The sequence below is a fragment of the Plodia interpunctella genome, chromosome 23 (genome assembly GCF_027563975.2).
Source record: "Plodia interpunctella isolate USDA-ARS_2022_Savannah chromosome 23, ilPloInte3.2, whole genome shotgun sequence".
Lineage (NCBI taxonomy): Eukaryota > Metazoa > Arthropoda > Insecta > Lepidoptera > Pyralidae > Plodia > Plodia interpunctella.
The window spans coordinates 574,379-594,692 of NC_071316.1; the positions used below are offsets into that span (position 1 = coordinate 574,379).

At 38.3% G+C, this 20,314-nt stretch overlaps 1 protein-coding gene across 3 annotated transcripts in view; it reads right to left on the reverse strand.

Moving 5' to 3' along the window:
- The window catches only part of LOC128680163 (talin-2-like), a 67,443-nt gene that overhangs the window by 31,855 nt on the left and 15,274 nt on the right, over positions 1–20,314 (reverse strand). For 2 of the 3 annotated variants that reach the window (XM_053763026.2, XM_053763027.2), the window contains exons 10-40: positions 19,987–20,142; positions 19,515–19,606; positions 18,921–19,006; positions 18,349–18,457; positions 17,521–17,589; positions 16,682–16,803; positions 16,059–16,163; positions 15,423–15,545; positions 14,348–14,459; positions 13,928–14,005; positions 13,591–13,712; positions 13,045–13,137; positions 12,805–12,963; positions 12,340–12,541; positions 11,570–11,688; positions 11,060–11,168; positions 10,439–10,516; positions 9,952–10,073; positions 8,717–8,809; positions 7,657–7,812; positions 6,668–6,866; positions 5,767–5,870; positions 5,354–5,468; positions 4,846–4,923; positions 4,061–4,176; positions 3,613–3,705; positions 3,042–3,206; positions 2,573–2,780; positions 1,827–1,960; positions 1,220–1,334; positions 370–447 (exon numbers count right to left, since the gene is read on the reverse strand). In XM_053763026.2, coding sequence (XP_053619001.1) covers positions 370–447; positions 1,220–1,334; positions 1,827–1,960; positions 2,573–2,780; positions 3,042–3,206; positions 3,613–3,705; positions 4,061–4,176; positions 4,846–4,923; positions 5,354–5,468; positions 5,767–5,870; positions 6,668–6,866; positions 7,657–7,812; positions 8,717–8,809; positions 9,952–10,073; positions 10,439–10,516; positions 11,060–11,168; positions 11,570–11,688; positions 12,340–12,541; positions 12,805–12,963; positions 13,045–13,137; positions 13,591–13,712; positions 13,928–14,005; positions 14,348–14,459; positions 15,423–15,545; positions 16,059–16,163; positions 16,682–16,803; positions 17,521–17,589; positions 18,349–18,457; positions 18,921–19,006; positions 19,515–19,606; positions 19,987–20,142 — 3,710 coding nt within the window. The remainder of the gene's footprint in view (positions 1–369; positions 448–1,219; positions 1,335–1,826; positions 1,961–2,572; positions 2,781–3,041; positions 3,207–3,612; positions 3,706–4,060; positions 4,177–4,845; positions 4,924–5,353; positions 5,469–5,766; positions 5,871–6,667; positions 6,867–7,656; positions 7,813–8,716; positions 8,810–9,951; positions 10,074–10,438; positions 10,517–11,059; positions 11,169–11,569; positions 11,689–12,339; positions 12,542–12,804; positions 12,964–13,044; positions 13,138–13,590; positions 13,713–13,927; positions 14,006–14,347; positions 14,460–15,422; positions 15,546–16,058; positions 16,164–16,681; positions 16,804–17,520; positions 17,590–18,348; positions 18,458–18,920; positions 19,007–19,514; positions 19,607–19,986; positions 20,143–20,314) is intronic. The other variant, XM_053763028.2, reaches the window with a different exon arrangement.

The following is a 20,314-nucleotide window of genomic DNA, read 5'->3' on the forward strand; positions in this document are numbered from 1 at the left end:
CTACAATGTTGGATCATCAGTTAATATGGTTATGATGTACAGTTACGTGCATGAATGTTTGTGTGATACAAATTCTTTCGTAGCTTCGCACGAAAAAAATTTAAATTTGGTAGGTAGATTTCTTGAGAAGTCCGAGGGGATACTAAGAGAGAATTTCCCAGAATTCCCACGGTATCGGAAAAAAAATTGAGAATTTTGTCGCGTGCAAGTGCTAAGTACATAAAACTATCGTTGGTTTCTCATGCGTTTTCTTGTTTGTAAGTAGTGTGAAAAACTTGTATCGCTAATGAAATATTACGAATGATTGTAAAAAAATAAAAAAGGCATTATTAAAACGAGATTCTATAAGAAACAAGTTATAGAACATACCTTTTACGACTTGAGGTAATGTTTCATGAATTATATTCATGGCTTCGTCAGCGGCAGCAAAATCGGGGTTGTCTAGATCTGAAAACAGACATAATGTCAAAATATTTAATTTACTTCTAGATTTTATTTTTAACCCCCTGCGCAAAAACTGGGGTGTCATAAGTTTAACGTGTCTATGTATCTGTGTATCTGTCTGTGACATCGTAGCTCCCAAACGGATGAACCGATTTTCATTTATCTTTTTTGTTTTGTGTCGTGGATAATTTTATCCCGAGTGTTCTTAGCCATGTTTCATGAAAATCGGTTCAGCCGTTCTAAAGTTGTAGCGAAATGAATATTGAAAGTCGGGGTTTTTTTTTAATTTGTCTAACAAATAAACTTGTATTTTATGCCGCATTTCTTATCGAAAATTCTCTTGGAAATTGCTACAATTCTCAAGGGAGTAGATTTATGAGAAGAGAAAATTTCTCAGCGGCCAATCGCCATGACCCTGAGCGATAGAGAATACGACTATAAGCCCAGATTGTGTTTTACTTGTTAAATAAATAAAATAAATATATGAGGACAAATCACACAGATTGAGCTAGCCCCAAAGTAAGTTCGAGACTTGTGTTATGGGATACTAACTCAACGATACTATATTTTATAATAAATACATATATAGATAATCATCCACGACCCGGGCCAATCAGAAAAAGATCATTTTCCATCATGACCCGACCGGGGATCGAACCCGGGACCTCTCGGTTCAGTGGCAAGAACCTTACCACTGCGCCACCGAGGTCGTCATGTTTTAGGAATCTACTAGGATGCTACTGCAATGTTTTAGGAAACTACCAGAATTACTTACCAGTGGTAGCTACTGCCAATGCTGCTAGGGCAGCATTGAGTCGCGCCAAACCATTGGACAGTTGGAGTTGTCTGAACGCGAGCGCTTGACCTTCAGGCAATGTTCCGGTGTACGGCTGTAGGAAACTTTACATTTATTCTTTATAAATACGTTTTGGGGTGAATTTCATGAGCGCTTCGAACGCCACCGAGGGCTGTCTTTAGTGTTTATTAAATTGTACCATACACAGTAATCAATTTATTAATGAAACGCTACACCGCGTTCAAACAGTCGTGAAATTCACCGATTGATGTCATTAGCCATTTTTATTCCAAGTAATTAAAGTGCAAGATATCACCAGCACAGTTTAAATGAGTCTCTATCGGCATTTCTACTCAGCAATGGTTGTTCCGGTTGTTCTGAGCTCATCATAATTTGTGGCTTTTTTAGAAATTAATTATGTAACGTAAAATTTAACGCAGAAATGTGTCTGGGAACGAAGGTCATAAATATTGAATAAAGGTTTTCTACCCCAGTTATTCAATAGATGATGCACTAGTTTAAAAATAATTAAAGAAATAGTAAACACACTCAAATTAATGATAAAAATAATCAATACAGGTTTTACCTTACTGAGCACACCCTCGATCTGTCTCAAATCAGACTTGGTCGCGGACACCGTGTCGGCGAAACGAACTCGCTTCTGTTCTTTAGTCTCCTGCTTTGGGTCTATGGTTTTCACGGGACCAGCCACATCTATGTCTGAAATACAACTCAAGATATAAATAAATAGACAACTGTACTCGTATATGCGCTAGAAGGAATCTAACGGTAACTAATTTTATCTGTTACCATCTCTTGTGTTGTCTACTTCTTTCATTTTTTCCATGACATTTTATTTTACTTTTACATGCATGTTCAATTGTACTTTTGACTTAAAATCATTATTTCTCATTTTTGCGAATTCTCGCTTTCATTTTTGGCTGTGACGCTGCGAAGTCCGGGGTCACGTAAAGTATATATTGTAAAATAGTGAGGACTCACTTATGATTTTGTTGCCTATCACCTGCCACGACCAAATACCTCTCTTACTTGCGTCTTACAACCTCCACAGGAGGATATGGAGGAATTCTATTCTAGGGTGGAACCACAAAATTGAAAATCTCTTTATATATATGTATCACTCAAAATTTAATATTTTTTATTAAATTTACAATGATACACAACACTTAATGGCGTCAAAAAATTACTTAAATTAAGTCTAACGCCGGCTTCCAAAGCGCAGGTGAAGAAGAACTTTACCACAGCCTTTTCTCCAAACACATCAATTAACAAATGTAGGTCTTATTATCACCCACCGCTGTCATCACTTACAATCTCGAAGGCATTCATTCCTCATATCGTGCAGTCTTTGCACCAGCTCCGCGTGTTGCGCGTCCAGTTTCTTCACCAGCGGCTGCTTGTCCACGGCCTGGATCGGAGCCCACTGCTGGGCCAAGTGCTGGGCCGAGTGGGACAGAGCGTCTAGTGACGACAGCAGTACCGCTTGGCAGCGGGAGTCTCGCAGGCTTGGCGCTGTCAACTATTCAGATATTGATTGTCTTTACTAGAGGCCCGTCCTCAACACAACATCATCGCGTGTTCATGACCCAGTGACGATAGTTCTATAATGTACTCGTATCCAAAGTGATCTGGTTTTTATGTAAACCTTATGTTACAACGAGAGAAACACTACTCAAAATTACTAAATTTCTCAGTAATTACAGACTACAGCCAGTAGTACGCAGTACCATTTTGTGTCAACCTATGTGAAATGAGAAATATATGAGTTTCTCAGTGTCACCTGTGTAGCAGTGAGCAGAGCATCGACGTCGTCTATGGCCTTGTCAGCAGAGCGACGCAACTCCTCCGCAGCCACGTCCGTCGCGTACAGCGTGTGCGACAGCTTGTGGCAGTCCTTCACCAGCTGTCTGACTGTGTTGCAGGCTAAATTCGCATGTTTTATCACCTGAAATGAATACAGATTGTAGCTTTAACATATTCTAGGTATAATTTAAGACTGGGACAACCTGCACGCTAACCAAGACCATCAAATTTTAATCAATTTCTTTTAATTAATAGCGAAAACTATAAAAATATTACAGAAGATTATGCTATCTCGTCTCAGTGAGAAATCTTAGTTGGAAAAGAGAGGAAACTGATCTTTGGCGTATTGCCTATTTCGATCACACGGCATTTGTGTCGGTCAAAATCTGCGCTTTATAACTTAATCACAGCAAATACTAATTTAAAACATAATTCAAAACACATACAGTCACACAATATGTGATATCCCACAAGGATCTCTCAGGTGTCTTCTATTGATAGATTGTATAAAATGAAGTCGTGAATGATGTCAGTTAATTGTGAATTACCTTATTAGCATCATCAGGTTTATTTCTGGGGTTGAGAACGTACACGAGTTTGCCCGAAGCCACGCCGAACTTCTTAGCAGATTCACGCAATTGCTAAATACAAAGAAATAAATAAATTATATTAAAATATCTTTTCAAAAATATATTTTATTGCTCTGAATGTCAAAATCATTAGAATTAATTATATTTATTTTCATGCACATATGCTCGTAATACTATAGCACTACATAATAGACGTTTTACGTCACACTTATTGACTTGGAACCGTGCATTGATTATTTCTTATATACTCAGCTATATTATCGCGCTCCATTACGTGATGCGCGAAAATCTCACCTGTCCATTGCGTATTGTAATTTAAACTAAAATGGTCTTTTAAATTAATTTTATTGTAATAAAGTTTAGAACATAAAACAAGAATTCTGTAATTTCGATGTTGATTCCTTACATGTGGGTTCTGGTGCGATTCAAAAATTTCTCTGGTCGCGTCACACAGTAGCTTGAGGTCCGTCATCACAGCGTCGCGTGTCTTATCGTCTTTGCTGGAAGCCATGACTTTCGTGTCTACAGATAAAGAAGGAAAAAAAACATGCATTATTTTTTTTATATATATGTACTTATTGTACATGTTTTAAAGATACAATAAATAAGCAAATACAAAAAATTTAAAACATTTTTCGGAAAATAGGTCAAAGGCGCTTTTCCACTTCAAATATTAAATTCATATTCCCATACATATATTGCACGTGAGTTTGTTTCACGTGAAAGCGGAAAATTGTGTAAAATTTGTTTAGTTTTATTTAAAAAAAAAACATATTTATTTTGTCCAACAATCCAAATATAAGTATAAATCGCATGTTCTATCATAGTGTCATCACAGATTGGCGGATACTGGAGGCCGAATACCTAATCTAAGCCTAAATTAAATTAAATTAAATTTTAAACAATATCCTATATTACATTTATTTACAATTTCAAGTAAAGATTGAAGAAAATATATCTATTCTATGATACAATAAATTATTGAATTTAACAAATAATATAATATATACATACTTAACAAGTCAAACTGTGTTCACAAAATAAATTTTACTTATACAATACATCCACAACAAGCTTCGTTAAAATGGTCAACAAACATGAATAAATAAAATCAACCAATCACACATCCATAAGTCCACCCCGTATCGTACCAGGTGCAAAGGTACCCGTTATATTACATATAAAACATACCCAAGATAACTAGTGGCATTAGCTCAGTGACCGTCGCCATGGCTTCCTCCGCTACAGTGTAGTCTGGATTTTCTGGATCTAGTTTAAAGAAATATAAAAAAATAAAGTGTAAAATGGAAACGATTCTGGAACAAGTCTTAATTTTAAATAAGAAAAAAAAAACATCCGTTGATTTCAATGACAGAATTTTCCGATGTCATTGTCAAGTAATTAATGGACAACACTCAAAAGCAGACATGCCCGATACACATAAACACACACTGTCTCTGATCACAAGTACAAATATTTTTCCCGCGCTGGTAATCGAACCCAGGACCAGATAGCGGACGTGGCGTGGTGACTAATACAAGAAATACATTTTCAAGACAGCCGAAAATATTAAGGTTTCTTTAAGCTGATTCCGATGTTTGCGGCGTCACAGCCCCGAACGCAACCAGGGAGCATGCAGAAATGAAAAAGAGATATAAAGAGATTGAAACACCCCGTATCTTGATCATGGGTAATATACCTGCAGTGGCGGTGGTGAGCGTAGCGATAGCCGAATTGAGCCGGGCCATCGCGTCGCTTAGCTGTTGCTGGCGGATCAGCACTAACTTGTTGTCCTTGCTCTGCCCGCTGAACGGCTGTAAGAAAATATATTGAAATATTTATGGATGTCTTTACGTCCATAATATAAATAAGAGTATTACCTCTTGCTGAACACTATAGTGTAGCCACAGCACCCGGCTTATCAATATCTGGCCCCCTTATCGACTCTCTCTCTCTCTCTCTCTCATCTGAGAGTATTCTCGGTTTCATCCTCACTTCGCACGGTCGTCGGTATCATTACCAGAGCATTGGCACGCATATTATACTTGACAACATCAAGCCAGCTGCTTCTACGACACCCGCCTACGCTGATAATAAAAAAAATAAATTAACCTTATTGAGTTCCTTCTCGAGAGCTAGCAAGCCAGCCTTAGCCGCGACGGCCGACTTCACAAACTGCAGCCTCTGTCTCTCTTCCTCCGCCGACCTCTTGTGTTCTGAACAATTTCATTCTTGAAAGTACTTTTTAAAAAAATCTAGGCACAAAACGGAACACCGACTGATTGGGTTCTCGGTAAAAAATAAAAAGCAGACTGAATCACAAAGTCAAAGCATTTACCTCAGGCACTTTTTTAATGTCAAATTTTGAACATAATATAAACTATACAAACTCAAAATGATACAAACTACTGCTACTGAACATTTCGGAACGACAACTGCTAAGAAGAAAATCCAATAGAAACTCTGTAGAGCTACTCTGAAAGAGTTTGTATGCCATATCACAGACTTGATGCAGTACTTACCATCATAGATTAATTTCATTTTTAATACCAAGGCAGCAAACAGACATGCGGCCCACCTGATGGTAAGTGGTCACCATAGCCTATGGAAGCGGATGATTCTCACTAGTTCTATCGGAAAATAGTTCCATGGAACTAGTGGGAATTTTTTTTCTCAGTAGTTCCATTGACTTCGAAGCGTCACGACACGCGAGCAACACGAGGAATGATTATTATAAATCTAAAATGTATTTTACCTTTGACGACCTCGGTGGCGCAGTGGTAAGGTTCTAGCGACTGAACCGAAAGGTCCCGGGTTCGATCCCCGGTCGGGTCATGATGGAAAATGATCTTTTTCTGATTGGCCCGGGTCTTGGATGTTTATCTATATATGTATTTGTTATAAAATATAGTATCGTTGAGTTAGTATCCCATAACACAAGTCTCGAACTTACTTTAGGGCTAGCTCAATCTGTGTGATTTGTCCTAATATATTTATTTATTTATTTATTTACCTTTACACCCAGAGCAAGCTTTCCTCAACTTGTCCAATTCGTCTTCCACATCCCTCTGTTGGTCTTTGATTCTGTCCGCTAGAGGGCTCTGCTCCGAGGAGCAACTCTTGGCTAACTCTGATGACGATGAAGACAGGGCGTCTGCTGCTTCGAGGAGTGATGATCGGCACGACGGGTTGTTAATACAAGCGGCTGTTAGCTGGGAATAAATTATCATTTAACAATAAGATATTCCTATAATAACAGTCAAAAACTTTAACGTGAAAAATAGAGTATCAAGAAACCGACTTTTAAAACTCTATTTATCTCTCTCTATTATCTAGCTACAAAAAATAAAAAAAGGATCGTGCTAAATTCCCTTATTATATATGTTAGACATAGAATAGATATAGTTACATTTCTATATATATATATATATATATTATGAGGCCACGGCGCGGGGCGAGTCGGGCTCGTCTCGAGAATGATCTTCTAAAAGATCGAAATTGTAGTTGATATCTCTTAGTGCATTATAATTACGCGTGAGTGATTTATAATAGATTTAATGTATAATGGTGAGAAACTAATTAAAAGAAGGGTAAGTAACAAGTGAGAATTCACGAATGCGAAATGCAAATGAGAAACGTGGGCTCGAAACGTTCGCGGGCGCCCGACGAGTCACAAAAGTTCATTTATAGTAGTTTTTATAGACCACCGCCAATGAAGGAAAATATCGTGAGAAAACCTGCACACTAGTTTATAATTTCTCACCTAGTGAGTAAAATGGAGAAAATAATGGCAATAAAATTGCCAAGAGAGTCATTGAGTGTATTTCATTCCACTTGATGAACACGACCCTCAGCCACGAGAAATACGCCCATAATGAGGATAGTATTACATAAACATAATTTATATAGGTAAAACAGTATACAATAAATCAATTTTTATATCTGACCCTGTGAGAAACACGGCAAATTAGGATTCCAAAGTAAATACCAGAAAGTATATACCAGTGCACATGTAAGGAAAGCCTTCGCCCTCTCAGCGGTGCGGGCGCCGGCCGCGTCCAGCGCGTCGCCGCCAGCGGCCGCGGCCGCCGCCAGCTGCTGCGCGCCCGACAGCATTGCGGACGTGTGCGCACAAGCCGCTGTTGCTATGTCCAGGAGCTGGGATGTTTATTCTTATTACCAAAATATAAGTAAACAGTACTTGGGTGGAACTCCGAGCGTTGCGACCGCTGCGGCCGCGCGTCTTTGTTATTTTTCAAATTTAACAAAGAGAAGAATCAGTTTTACTATTTTAATTTAAAATCATTAATCTGTAATGTGGTCGATGTCAATTCTATGAATGATTGATTTTGGAAATGTTTGCTTCCTCAAGAAAATTAACTGGTAATAATGATGGCGCGGCCGGGCCACTTAAAGCTTTGGTGGTGGATAATTACTGTGTACCGGAAGGTTACAAGTTCGAATCGTACTCGGTATACCAATGTACTTTGTATACCAATCTGACTCATGTACAGTAGTTTTCATCGACCACCACCTGCTTCAGGTGAAGAAAAACATCGTAAGGAAACTCTCTGGTTGGTTTATCAACTGTGTGTGAAATGGAGAAGGCAATGTCAAATCACTATATTAAAATGTCCAAGAAATGTCCAAGAATTAAACAGAGAGTGAATAAATAAATAATATATTAGGACAAATCACACAGATTGAGCTAGCCCCAAAGTAAGTTAGAGACTTGTGTTATGGGATACTAACTCAACGATACTATATTTTATAACAAACAGTTTTAGATTACACTAGAATGATCTTGTGATGATGTGAATGAGATTGTATTTGTCTTTTTTTTTCACATTTCCCAACCAAAGTAAAAAATCCCTTTCATTCCAATGGCCGTACTGCCGTCACCGCATTCCCTCTCAAAATTTCATATAATCAAATTGCTTGTCATATACTTGCAAGACAACCATGCCAGCATGGCAGTTAGTGTCTACATATGCCAGTAACTAACACGTGCTGGCTGACATGCAAGTGTCCAAGTTTCTATCACGTGTATTCTTCAATTTACCTCTTCTTCTTTGTCGTTCGGGTCTGTACGGTTAAACGTACAGTACAATTTGTGTGATGTATTGGCGAGACTTGCTGCTACCCCGTTTAGTTGCTGAAAACAGATATCAAGTTGTTGTCAACTCGTGAACGGGTGCTGCCAGAGGGAACTGGTCATCTCGTTTCTCATATATTTTCATGTAAGTTAATTGTGTTTCACATCGATATATATATATATATATATATATATATATATATATATATTATTATGAGCACTCGGATCACAATCATAACCTGTTTTGATATACCTTTTGACTATGTACATTATGTACTTTTATATATTATAAGAAAGAAAAAAAAACATTGTAAGAAACAATAATGGTAAGCCGATCTGGCATGATAGGGACCAACACTGTTCAAATGAGTTTCTTTCGGCATTTCTTCTCAGCAGTGGTCGTTCCGAAATGCCAGTAGTTTGTAGCTTGTGAGAAATAACTATAAATATTGACGAGAAAAAGTGCCTGTGAAGGTCTAATTTCTGAATAAATGATTTGAATTTGAATTTGTTGTAATCGGCAACGAAAATTCAAAAACAATAATCGTAGATTATACACCTATATAACTATCCAAAACGTAGGTGAAATGTCGCTTTAGGTAAATGTAACCATATATAATATAATCTAATAAATAAGCATTTTCAATATTTATTGATGTACGCGCCTGTTTATGACCAATGAAATTAAGAGCATAAAAATTAATGAAAAAAAATATGTTTTCATTTCTCAATGCTCGTAAAATTTACAAAATATATAATCCATATAAATCGCCTAAAAATAGATTTTAAGCTCCAGCAAAGTAAAATCTCCATCTATGAATTTCGTGTTTACAAAAGCGTAAAATCAAATATCGGACAAAAATAATTCCAGTGCAAAATAAGTAATTTTTAATTTAATTAACGGGAATAATATTGTTATTATCCTCGGAATCGAAGTGAATAGCTGAGTTTATACCTCGATCGCAAATCGCCATTTCACAAATAGTCCACTAAATAGTACAAAATAAAGTCACCCTGCGACCGTCTGTTTCTAAGCTTTCTTCTTTTAAACCACGCAACGGATTTTAATGAGTTTTCACCATTGTTTTGTCATTTTATCCCAAAACTCTGTGAGACCTGTCGTGTGAATCCGAGCGCAGTCGTTAGTATGAAATAATAACATAACTTATGTCAATGGAATTATCTATCAAAGTTGCACTCACCCCAATATTAGCGGAATCTACACTTGCGCAAACCCCGCGTGTTCCCTCGCATAGCCTCTTCACATCATCCAACATGGCTTGCCCTGTGGCTTCGTCTTTTGATGCAGCTAGGGTTTTCATTTCTATAGATAAGAAAACAAAACTAATCAAGAGAAAATAAATATCAAATCAAACCTTTTTTTTTGACGTGACAACGTCTTAAATTAGGTTGCGGCTGGGAGTCACTTATGAAAAAGTGTAACGCCCGGTAACGTTACGATGAGTCACCGAACGAGAGAGAGGCCCGCCGAATGCCTTGCGTCTCTCTCCCACTCAACTATGATCGGTCTGCCGCGCGCGTAAAAAGACGTTGTCACGTAAAATCTTCGCCCGTAAAACCGACTTTACAGGCAACCATTTTTTTTTTTTACTTGGAGGATATACGTCACGTATCGACGTCAGTTCATTAAAAACTAAAAAAGTCTTGGTGACAATAAATACCTGTTACCTTTAACAATTCCTGGCAGTGTCTCCTGTATCTTAATTATTGCTTCCTCGGCGATTGGGAAATCTATGTTGTCCCGATCTAAAATAGGTCAAAAATCATTATAACAATAAATAAGCCTTTTTATTCTAACCATCGATTCTAACATATCAAATTCATTATTTTTATTTCAAAATAGGATGATACAAATATTAGGAACTACAAAAATAACTTCTATTCTACTGCTGACTTCCAAAGCGCAGGTGAAGAAGAAGAAGCATCGCAAAAAAAACTTCACCGCAGACTTTAATATGTTGTCTTCCATTCCGGTCTAGAAGGGAGATAAAAATGTGCTAGCTGCTTCCCTTCTCGCGCAGATTGTAAACGTCAATCAAGGAAAAGGGGTATATACTGAAGATTCTTCTCTTAGGCTAGCAACCTATCACTATTTCACCAATAAGCCAACTATACAGCTTAACGTGACTTATGTTTTGGCTCTGTCTACCCCGTACAGGATAAAGACTTCATACAAAATGTGTAAGAAATATTCTTAAGGAGTGTTGATGTGAAGCAGGAGCCGGTTTTAACAGCTGAATCAAACAAAATTTTGAGGTTATTTTTACGCTGTAGGAAGTAAAAGAATACCAGAAGAAGCAATGAGTAGAGAAGCGACAGCCGCGTTGTAGTCGGCCATCTTGAGCGCGAGCGTCTTCTCCAACAGCGCGGCCACCAGCGGTGTCGGGGCGGCGGGGGGCTGGGGGCGAATATACCACACATAATAACTTATTGCAGAACTATACTATTGTGTAGTTTATTGTGCTGTGGCTGGCGTCTACAGGCTGCGGTGACCACTTCCCATCAGGTGGCCAGCAAGCCCATTTGTTTGCTCAGCACAATAATATGATGTAGACAAAATAAATAAGAAAATGTCAAAAACAATCGCTCACGAGGCGACTGCTAGGCGACAATAACTTTCCTGAGGAGAATTGACGTCACCAGGCGTCCGGTTGTAACAGCCGAATCTTCAAAATGTAAAGGTTTATTTTTAGGTTTAGCACACCAGGAATGAAACCGGCAATACGCGGGGATATAGAAAGAGAGAGCAATATATGATGGCATCGTAATTTCAATGGAAATCGTAAAGTTAACGCATACCTTATTTAGATCTTCTTCAAATTCGTCGAATTCCTTCATGGCGTCAGCGAGTCGCATCATGAACTTCAGTTTTTGAGGGTTCTTCACTGCGCCAGCGTCTACGCTTGGGCTTTCATTGCCTATAAATAGTACATAAATGATACGGTATATGAATGAAACGAATCTTTGTTTTGGTGACTATTCCAAGGTCCTTGAATTAATGGAATCACCAGTGAAAAAAATACTATAATAACGACAAAGCTTTCAAATTCAAATAAAATCACACATTTTTGAACTCGTCCAAAGGGCCCTTACTAAATGACACCAAGAAATGATGTCACAACTGGGTATTATGTTCGCAAAGAAAGCTATGTTCGTTCCAAAGCTAGCTTATGTATTCCGTTTAATTATAATTTCTACAAAATTTGTGATTATTACGATGGTTGAGTCTTTGTTCGGTCCCCGGTCGGGTCATGATGGAAAATGATCTTTTTCTGATTGGCCCGGGTCTTGGATGTTTATCTATATATGTATTTGTTATAAAATATAGTATCGTTGAGTTAGTATCCCATAACACAAGTCTCGAACTTACTTTGGGGCTAGCTCAATCTGTGTGATTTGTCCTAATATATTTATTTATTTATTTGTTATTTATTCAAACTTTATTGACCAATATGGTAAAAAGGACGCACTTAATTCTAAAAACATTATTTACCAGTCAACCTTTGGGAAAAGCTGAAAGATTTTTCATATTTTTTTTCTCTCGATGTTGCCTTCACCGGTCTACTTACCATAGGCATTCCTCAAAGCATCCAAAGCCTTGGCCAAGTCCAGACTTTGTGCCTTCAACTCTTCACCTTGAGCTTTGGTATCTTCATCCAGCATCCCAGGCTTGGCGACTAGGATCAGTCTCTGAACGGTCGTCGCGAGGCTCTCCGCGGACGCTGTGAGGGCACTCTGGCAGTGAGGCTCACAGATGCATGGAGATGTTAGCTGCAGTAATCAAGTGTACACATTTAAATCCGTAATTAGTTTTTTACAATAAGTCATTTTCCACACAACCTTTTGTTGTTGTCAAAGAGATCTTATCGCAGTCAACGTGTGGCAAAAAAATCATGCCCATGCAGCAAAACCTTTGAGTTGTTCCCACGTCTGAAGCAGTTCCTGATGCACCATCAGGACACCGAACAACTGTATGAAGTAAAGTGTGTCGAAGGGATCTAGACTAAAGCATTATAGTGTACAGCAGCGCTCACCGCAGCGCACGCGCGCAGCGCGGCGTCCGCGCACGCGCACTGCGCGCGCGCCGCGTGCAGCTGCGCGCGCAGCTCGCCCGACACCAACTTGCTCAGTTCGTTGGCTTTCACTAGCAGTATGGATGTCTTCTCGCCTACGTCTTTTGCTAAGTCTACGATCTGAAACATGAATGAACAAACAATACATTTGAATAACGAATGTATAAATCGTATCTCATTATTTTTGGCGCTTCTACTCACTCCATTATCTTTATCATCCCGCCTTCCGCGCCTAAACGTCAAGATCAATTTGTCAGCGACGGAACCGTACATGCTTGTCACATCTTGCAGTTTCTGAAAAAATGACGATTTCCTTATATCTAATTTCGGGGTCTCAAAGCGGTGGTGGCCCAGTGTTAAGACTGTCCGCCTGTGATCGGTAGGATATCCTAATCCAATCTGACTCATGTATAGTACGTTTTCATAGACCACCACTTGATCCCTATGAGGAAACCTGCACACTGGTGGACAGCTCAGTTGTGATTCAGTTCACTAGTGTTATATGCGACTACTCGCCCCTAGATGGCAATAGTTAGTCGTAAAAGTCATATCAGATGCTTTTACGCGACTTGAATAAATCTGACATCACACTTCATAAAATCTACTTAAAATTTCGTTGTTATTTAGTATATGGATAGGCATACTAATAAATGGAACAGCTCTAACCGGAAACTAAATCCATTGAGACGCAGTTAGATGTTTCACAAAAGGTTGTCTGGAAGAAATCGGAAAAGAAAAGGAATATACCTGACGGTCAACACTTCCGGGGAGAGAACAGACCAGTTTAGTGGCCTCGAGCAGTTTGCCGATATCTTCAATCAGTTCTTGTTTGGCTTCGCCGTCTTTTGTGCTGGCGAGGGCTTGTGCATCTGTGTTGATAATATTACGTTTTTACAATTTATTCCTTTTTGACACAACTTTTGTTGTCGTCAAGAAGATCTTGCATGTATTACAGGCTACTTTCCCAAGCGGTTGGTCATAAAACCGCAGCCGAGTCTTCAAAAAATTTAAGGTCGTCACAGCCGATAAAGTAAATGCGAACACGCTCAAATAAGAGAGAAAGAGAGAGAAATATCGAGTTTACCTTTGGCCAGTTCCAAGATCAGCTCATTGATGGCATTCATCGAAGTGACCGCGCCAGAATAATCTATATTTTCAAGATCTGCAAAAATCGAGAATATTGAATTTTCTTCGCTAAGAAGGCGCTCTCGGCTCACTAGCACTACCGCTACATTTTTATCAATTTCTTTTATTTATTTACGAATATTACAAACTAATAACGTGTTACTACAAAATAATCCTAAACTAGACGCTAAAAACTGGTGTATATAATTAAACAATATACATGTATATAAAATAATACACAAAAAATATTACACTGACTTCCACCTCGACGACATCTCTTCGTCTCAGGTTCGATCCCCAGTCAAGTCAATATGTTCTTTCAATGTCGAAGTTATAAAACAGAGTATAAATTTATTTATCATCTCTGTGTGGAACGTACCCGCATGGGCAGTGAGGAACAATGCGACAGCGCCATTCAATTTGCACATCTTGTCTCGAGCTGATTTCTCCAAATCTTCCACCTCTGATGAAGACAACGCTCCTTCGTATGCCTAAATATGTTTACATGAAAATCTAAATCACATGAACAGAGATAAAAAGGGAGTTTTTGGCGATAAAAGAGAGAGTAATAGAGTTCGTAATTAAAGCGCTAGCAAAATCTAATATTAAGGTTGGGATGTCGATAGTAGATTTATTCAGTAAATTTTTGACGTAAATAAGTGATGCATGTCCGGAAAAATTTAAACTTATTTAAAAAAGTTGGTGATTACACTGATAGAGCCTTACGTAATAAAGATAAATTGTTTGTCCCCGAGCATCGGTTGGCCAAAGTTAGAACGTCCTTTGTTGGGAACTGTATCCGTTTTTATAACAAATTGCCTAAATGGATTCTTGATTTGCCGGACAACAAATTTTGAAATTATATAAAAGAAGTACTTTGTAAAAAGGCATATTACAAGTCTACAAGTCTGATGATTATGTGAACGACAATAATGTTTGGCCTAAGCATGGTGCAGTATCCTCATAATATATGTAATTGATTATACATTACATTACATTATTACGTACGTTTCGTACATTTAGCTTTATATATATATATATATATATATATATATATAATATAATTTTATTGGCAATACAACTTTTATTTCATTTATTCATTCAAATTTTGTCATTTTTAATAATGATGTAAATTGGTCCTTCTAATTTTTAATACATGTATAACACCTATATTTGTTAATTAACGTCCTTGGAGAAAAGGCTGCGGTGAAGTTTGTTGCGCCGCTTCTTCTTCACCTACGCTTTGGAAGCCAGCAGTAGACTCAGTTTAAGTAATTTTTTGACGTCAATAAGTGATGATATCATCCTAAGTTCGTATTTCGAAAATACCATACTATACTATATATTAAGTATCCATACTAATTCTTATCTCGTAGGAAAAAATATAAATATTAGTATGGATATTTGATATAACAAAATTCTTTACGACGTTAATGCAGTAAAACAGCATTTACCTGGCCAATAACAGCCTTGGCGCGGTCCGCGGCAGCGCCGGCGCCGGCAGCCGAGCTCAGCAGCGACGCGAGGCGGACGCTGGCGTCTACCTTCTCGTCTTCTATGAAGCTTTGACGGGAGATCTAGAAGGATAATATTGCTATCTCATTTGTAGTACAGAACTAGTACAGGACAAAGTCATATCCTCTTATTGTTTTATTCCATCAAGCAGACGAACAGGTATGCGCCGCCGATGGTAAGTGGATACACACAGCCTGCCAACGCCTGGAGCAACGTTCGCAACACCAGGGATTTCACACACGCGTTGCCTACTTAGAGTCCGAGGTAACAACACTGGCCTAAACCATGCAAGCGATTCGGTTTGGCCGCAGACGAGATTGAGATACCCATGTAGACCCCTTTGTATCAAGTCCTACCTCTGGTAAACTTAATCATCAACAAGCATTTAAAAAGGTTGTTATTGTCGGCGGAGCTGCTTCCATTTACATAGATGCGTCTGCCATCGATTTTAACTCCCTATACGACACAACCCGTGCCTTCAGAATGTTCTGATTAGTGCCTATATATTTATTTATTTATTTATAACTTTTATTTATAAAGTTTATTTACAAATGAAACCACCATCGAATACTTACCCTAATCAAGTTGCTGCGCCGCTTCGTTAGTGGATCCAGGCCCAAGTACATTTGAGTGGAGACATCAGCTATCTTGCTGGCTGCCTCCAGGGCTTCGTCACTCTCCTGTAACAATCGTCTCTTGTATTGCACTTCTTCTTATCTCGTGTGTAATTACAGGTTTGAGATTTTATTCCAAGCTGGCATCTGATATGACATAAGAATACCTACCGCCATCTATAGACAAGTAGTTGTTACCTTTTCACGTTTTAACAAGGTACCTTTACTATTAAGTAATTGCGCGCTGGAACACTACGAGACTAGCGTCACCATGGCGGCTGCGGCAGAGCTTCCGCTCTTGTTTTCACTTGGCGTCACTAAAAGGAGGCTGAGAAGGATAACGTTTTGTTTTTGTGATGCTAATTGCATTTGTTATCATTCTGCATGCGCATTGTATATATGGATTGCAACTGTGTTCTGGCATTTCTGTTATTACCTAACACTATGTAATAAATGTTATTGAATCCCGTGGGATATTCACGTGGGTGCAGCCGCGGCAAAACGCTATTTTGTATTTTGACTTATTTGCAATTGTATTTGGGTTAATTAGTCATGAAAGTTTAACGAATAAAACCAACTATTACCGGGTTCGGACCATTGATCTGTTGTGTCAGCGTGTTGAGGAATTCAGTCAGCTCCTGCAGCTCATTCAACAATCTCTTCTTGGCGTCTTCATCCATGTCCGTCTTCACGATTTCATTCATTCCTGAGGGTTCCCAATTTTTATTCTGTTATTTATTTCTTATTTTTGGGTCAAGATTCAGTCTGTCAAGAAAGTTAAGTGTTTAATTGAGGGCGTTGTCTCCTGTTGGCTGCCAACACTGGGCGATTATGGACGTTTAAGATTGCCCATTCTTGGTATTGCAATTACAGAAAAATTAGTTCGTCAAAAATCTGGTTTCTTTACTTTCTTGACTGTACAGTAAATATTATAGTATAGGTGAAAAATAAATCGAGAAAAAACAAAACGAGACACGTGACCGTATCTCTTATCTTTTTCTTCTTCACTTCTCAATCAATACTAATCCCTTCAAAATATATATGTGAAACGAGAATATATTGTCGATGCAACCGAGTTTTATAGGGAATCCAAATTCTGTGTTTATTTGCTTAAACTCAACTCTTTCTCTCTCTCTCTCTTGTCTGAGTGCTTTCCCGGTTACTTCCTCAACCGTTGAGCACTGGAGCCCAGAGTCTACTTGATTTTCTTAAACTCAATATCTCAACTAATATAAATCCAAATTGTTTGTTTATTTCTTATCTTTTTACACTTTATCTACTCAACCAATCTTCATGAAATTTCTCATAAATATAGTTATGAGTACGGAGAAGGATATAGACTGTTTTTCATCATTCCGGGAAAAGGAACACGGGCGAAGCCGTGGATTAAAGCTAGTATTCTAATATTGTTGTATTTAGTTACCTGATTCTATCAAAGGTAAATCATTTTCCATAGTGCTGACGATGGCCTTAAGTTCCACAGTGTGTGGACCTTAAACAGAAGACAAAATTCCACGTTTTTTGAGGTTGTATGTGTGTATGTATGATACTCTTTTACGCAAAATCTACTGGACGAATTGTTATGTAATTTGGGCAGAATATAACCTGGAATAACACATAGGGTACTTTTATCCCGAAATTCCACGGGAGCGAAGGCACGGGGCGCAGCTAGTTATATTATATTATATATTTTAAATTTATCATTATTAAGACTTGTTTTTGTGAGTACAATAAAGTACTTTCACTACATTAATACCCCAACTAATATTATAAATACGAAAGTAAGTTAGTTCGTTACCTATTCACGCATTATCTACTCAACCAATCTTCTTTAAATTTCATTAACATTAACATTAAGAGTATGGAGAAGGACACAGAGTACCTTTCATCCCGGAAAAAACTATTGTTCCCGTTCCGAAAAACCTGTATTCTATTATAGGTGGCGCTAAATGCTAATAAAAAGAAAATTGCAATAAAAAACTAGATGGCGCTGTGTGTAATTAAAATGCGCTATGGATATTTTATTTCAACTGTTCCAATCCCATTTTATTATGAAGAAAAAATGTTCCCGAGGGCATTTAAGCGGGCGACGCCGCGGGTAAACAGCTAGTTACATTATAAGACATCGACGATTATCAATAATCATACTCATATATATTTTAACAACGTTCATCGTTGATATATGTTATTATGTCCGCGAACAAAATCAAGACACAACTAAAAGATAGCTGAAGAGGCAATGTTTCCTCACCACCGTCGCTGCTGATCAGGTTGACGACCTTCACCGAGTTGGAGTTCATTCTGTTCAGCTTCCTCACGAAGTCCAGGGACATTCCCTTGCGGTGGAGAACTTCACCTGTCTACATAATAGATAAGAATTAAAACAACAAGCCTGCAACTGTGCCTTGTTTAGGGTTCTGTACCTCAAAAGGTAAAAACGGAACCATTATAGGATCATTTTCTTGTCAGTCTGTCAAGGTCTTTTTTCTCAGGAATGCGTATGGATCTCGTATGGAGTTGAAATTCACATTCCAAGTCGATGGTGGATGAAGCTGTGAAAACTTGCAAGTCAACACGATCAAAATGTATGTTAAAAATTTTGACAATTTCACAGGACTCGCAAAACCTACAGGGTACTTCCCGTTGACCTAGAATCATAAAATTTGGCATGAAGTTAGCAATTACAACTTAATTCTACGACGTAGGTGTAAAAAAATCGAATTGACGTAATATAATTAATTTACTTTATAATACAAACTCTTTAATAGTACAGATTTGGAGCAATGAGTATGTGTTGACAGTATGAGAAAAAGAAAGACTTACAAGCGTGCACTTCTGTCCTTCCATTTTGCTACTGATGATGACCTGTTGCACCGTGACTAGTTGTGTGCCCTGGCTCGCCGTCTGGCCTGATGAACAAATAAATGATCAATAAATCAAACCAAAAATGATTTATTTCAGGCCAATATTTACATTTATTCCTGTTTTGTCGAGTGTGTTATTGTTAACACTGGTATCAGATTTTATCCAAATTTACAAGTACCAACCACCATTTATTGGCAAGTAGTCGCATATACACTAGTAAACTAAACAGTCAAACAGTGTGCAGTTTTCCAAACGATGTTTCCTTTTTCGGAAGCAAGTTATACTAAGAGTGAAAATACAGAAATTGAAGGTGCTGTGTCCGTTTGCCTAGCAACACTATGGGTCTGTGTCAACAAAACTTGACTATTGCACTGTTTGGTGTTGTAATGACAACTCTTTCTCTCTCTCTCTCTCTTCAGCGACTACCCTCCCCTACCCTCCATAAGCTACATTTTCTCGTGGAACGTCACATTTTGCAAGGGTAGTTAAACGGAAGTGACTGTTGACCGAGAATCGTCTTGGCAAGTGACAATTTTTTGTGATGACTGTTACCTGGTTCATACGCTAAGATCTTCGTGGGTCCAACGAAGGATTCCTCCACTACTTTGGATGGGTTATTCTGCACGTGCTGGACTATGTGAGCTCTGTGAATAATATAATAATAGAGGTAACAACTAATAATAATGTTTGTGATAATAATTATTTATTACTGCCCGTTCTTAAAATAATGATTTAACATGTTGTGTCGGTTTGAAAAGTTTGTTGAGCCGTTTCTTCGTCACTAGCGCTTTGGCAGTCAGCAGTAGACTTGATTTTAAGAAAATTTTTGACGTGAATAAGTTATGTATATCATATCCTAAGTGGAATAAAAAAGTTTTAATTCAAATGTTGACCTACTAACCATCTCCACTTCTGCTTATTCCCGGTTGCTACCACAGCCGTTGAGCGTCGGAGCCCATGGCCCGCTTTCCTGCTTTTTCTTCTCCAGCACGGTCGTCGGCATCCCTATTAATTCCTCACTTACCTAGCAGTATGGATATTGTCTTCGACGATTACTTGGCCGTCACTCATGGTGACACTGCGGGCGCCCGCTAGCCGCTTCGCGATGATGTCAATGTATCCTTGCAAGATGTCCCTGATACGCACTGCGTCGTTGGTCTTTACGCTGTATTCCTTGTCACTAAAAAATCATAAGAAATTATAAAACTAAACCTTCCCAGGAATCACGCTACGTAGGTATTGGTTATATTGTCTTAAAAACCGGTCAAGTGTAAGTCTCACACAGACGGGTCTTCAAAATATTAAGATTTATTTTATATACTGACTCCGGACTTTGTGACGTCACAGCCCGG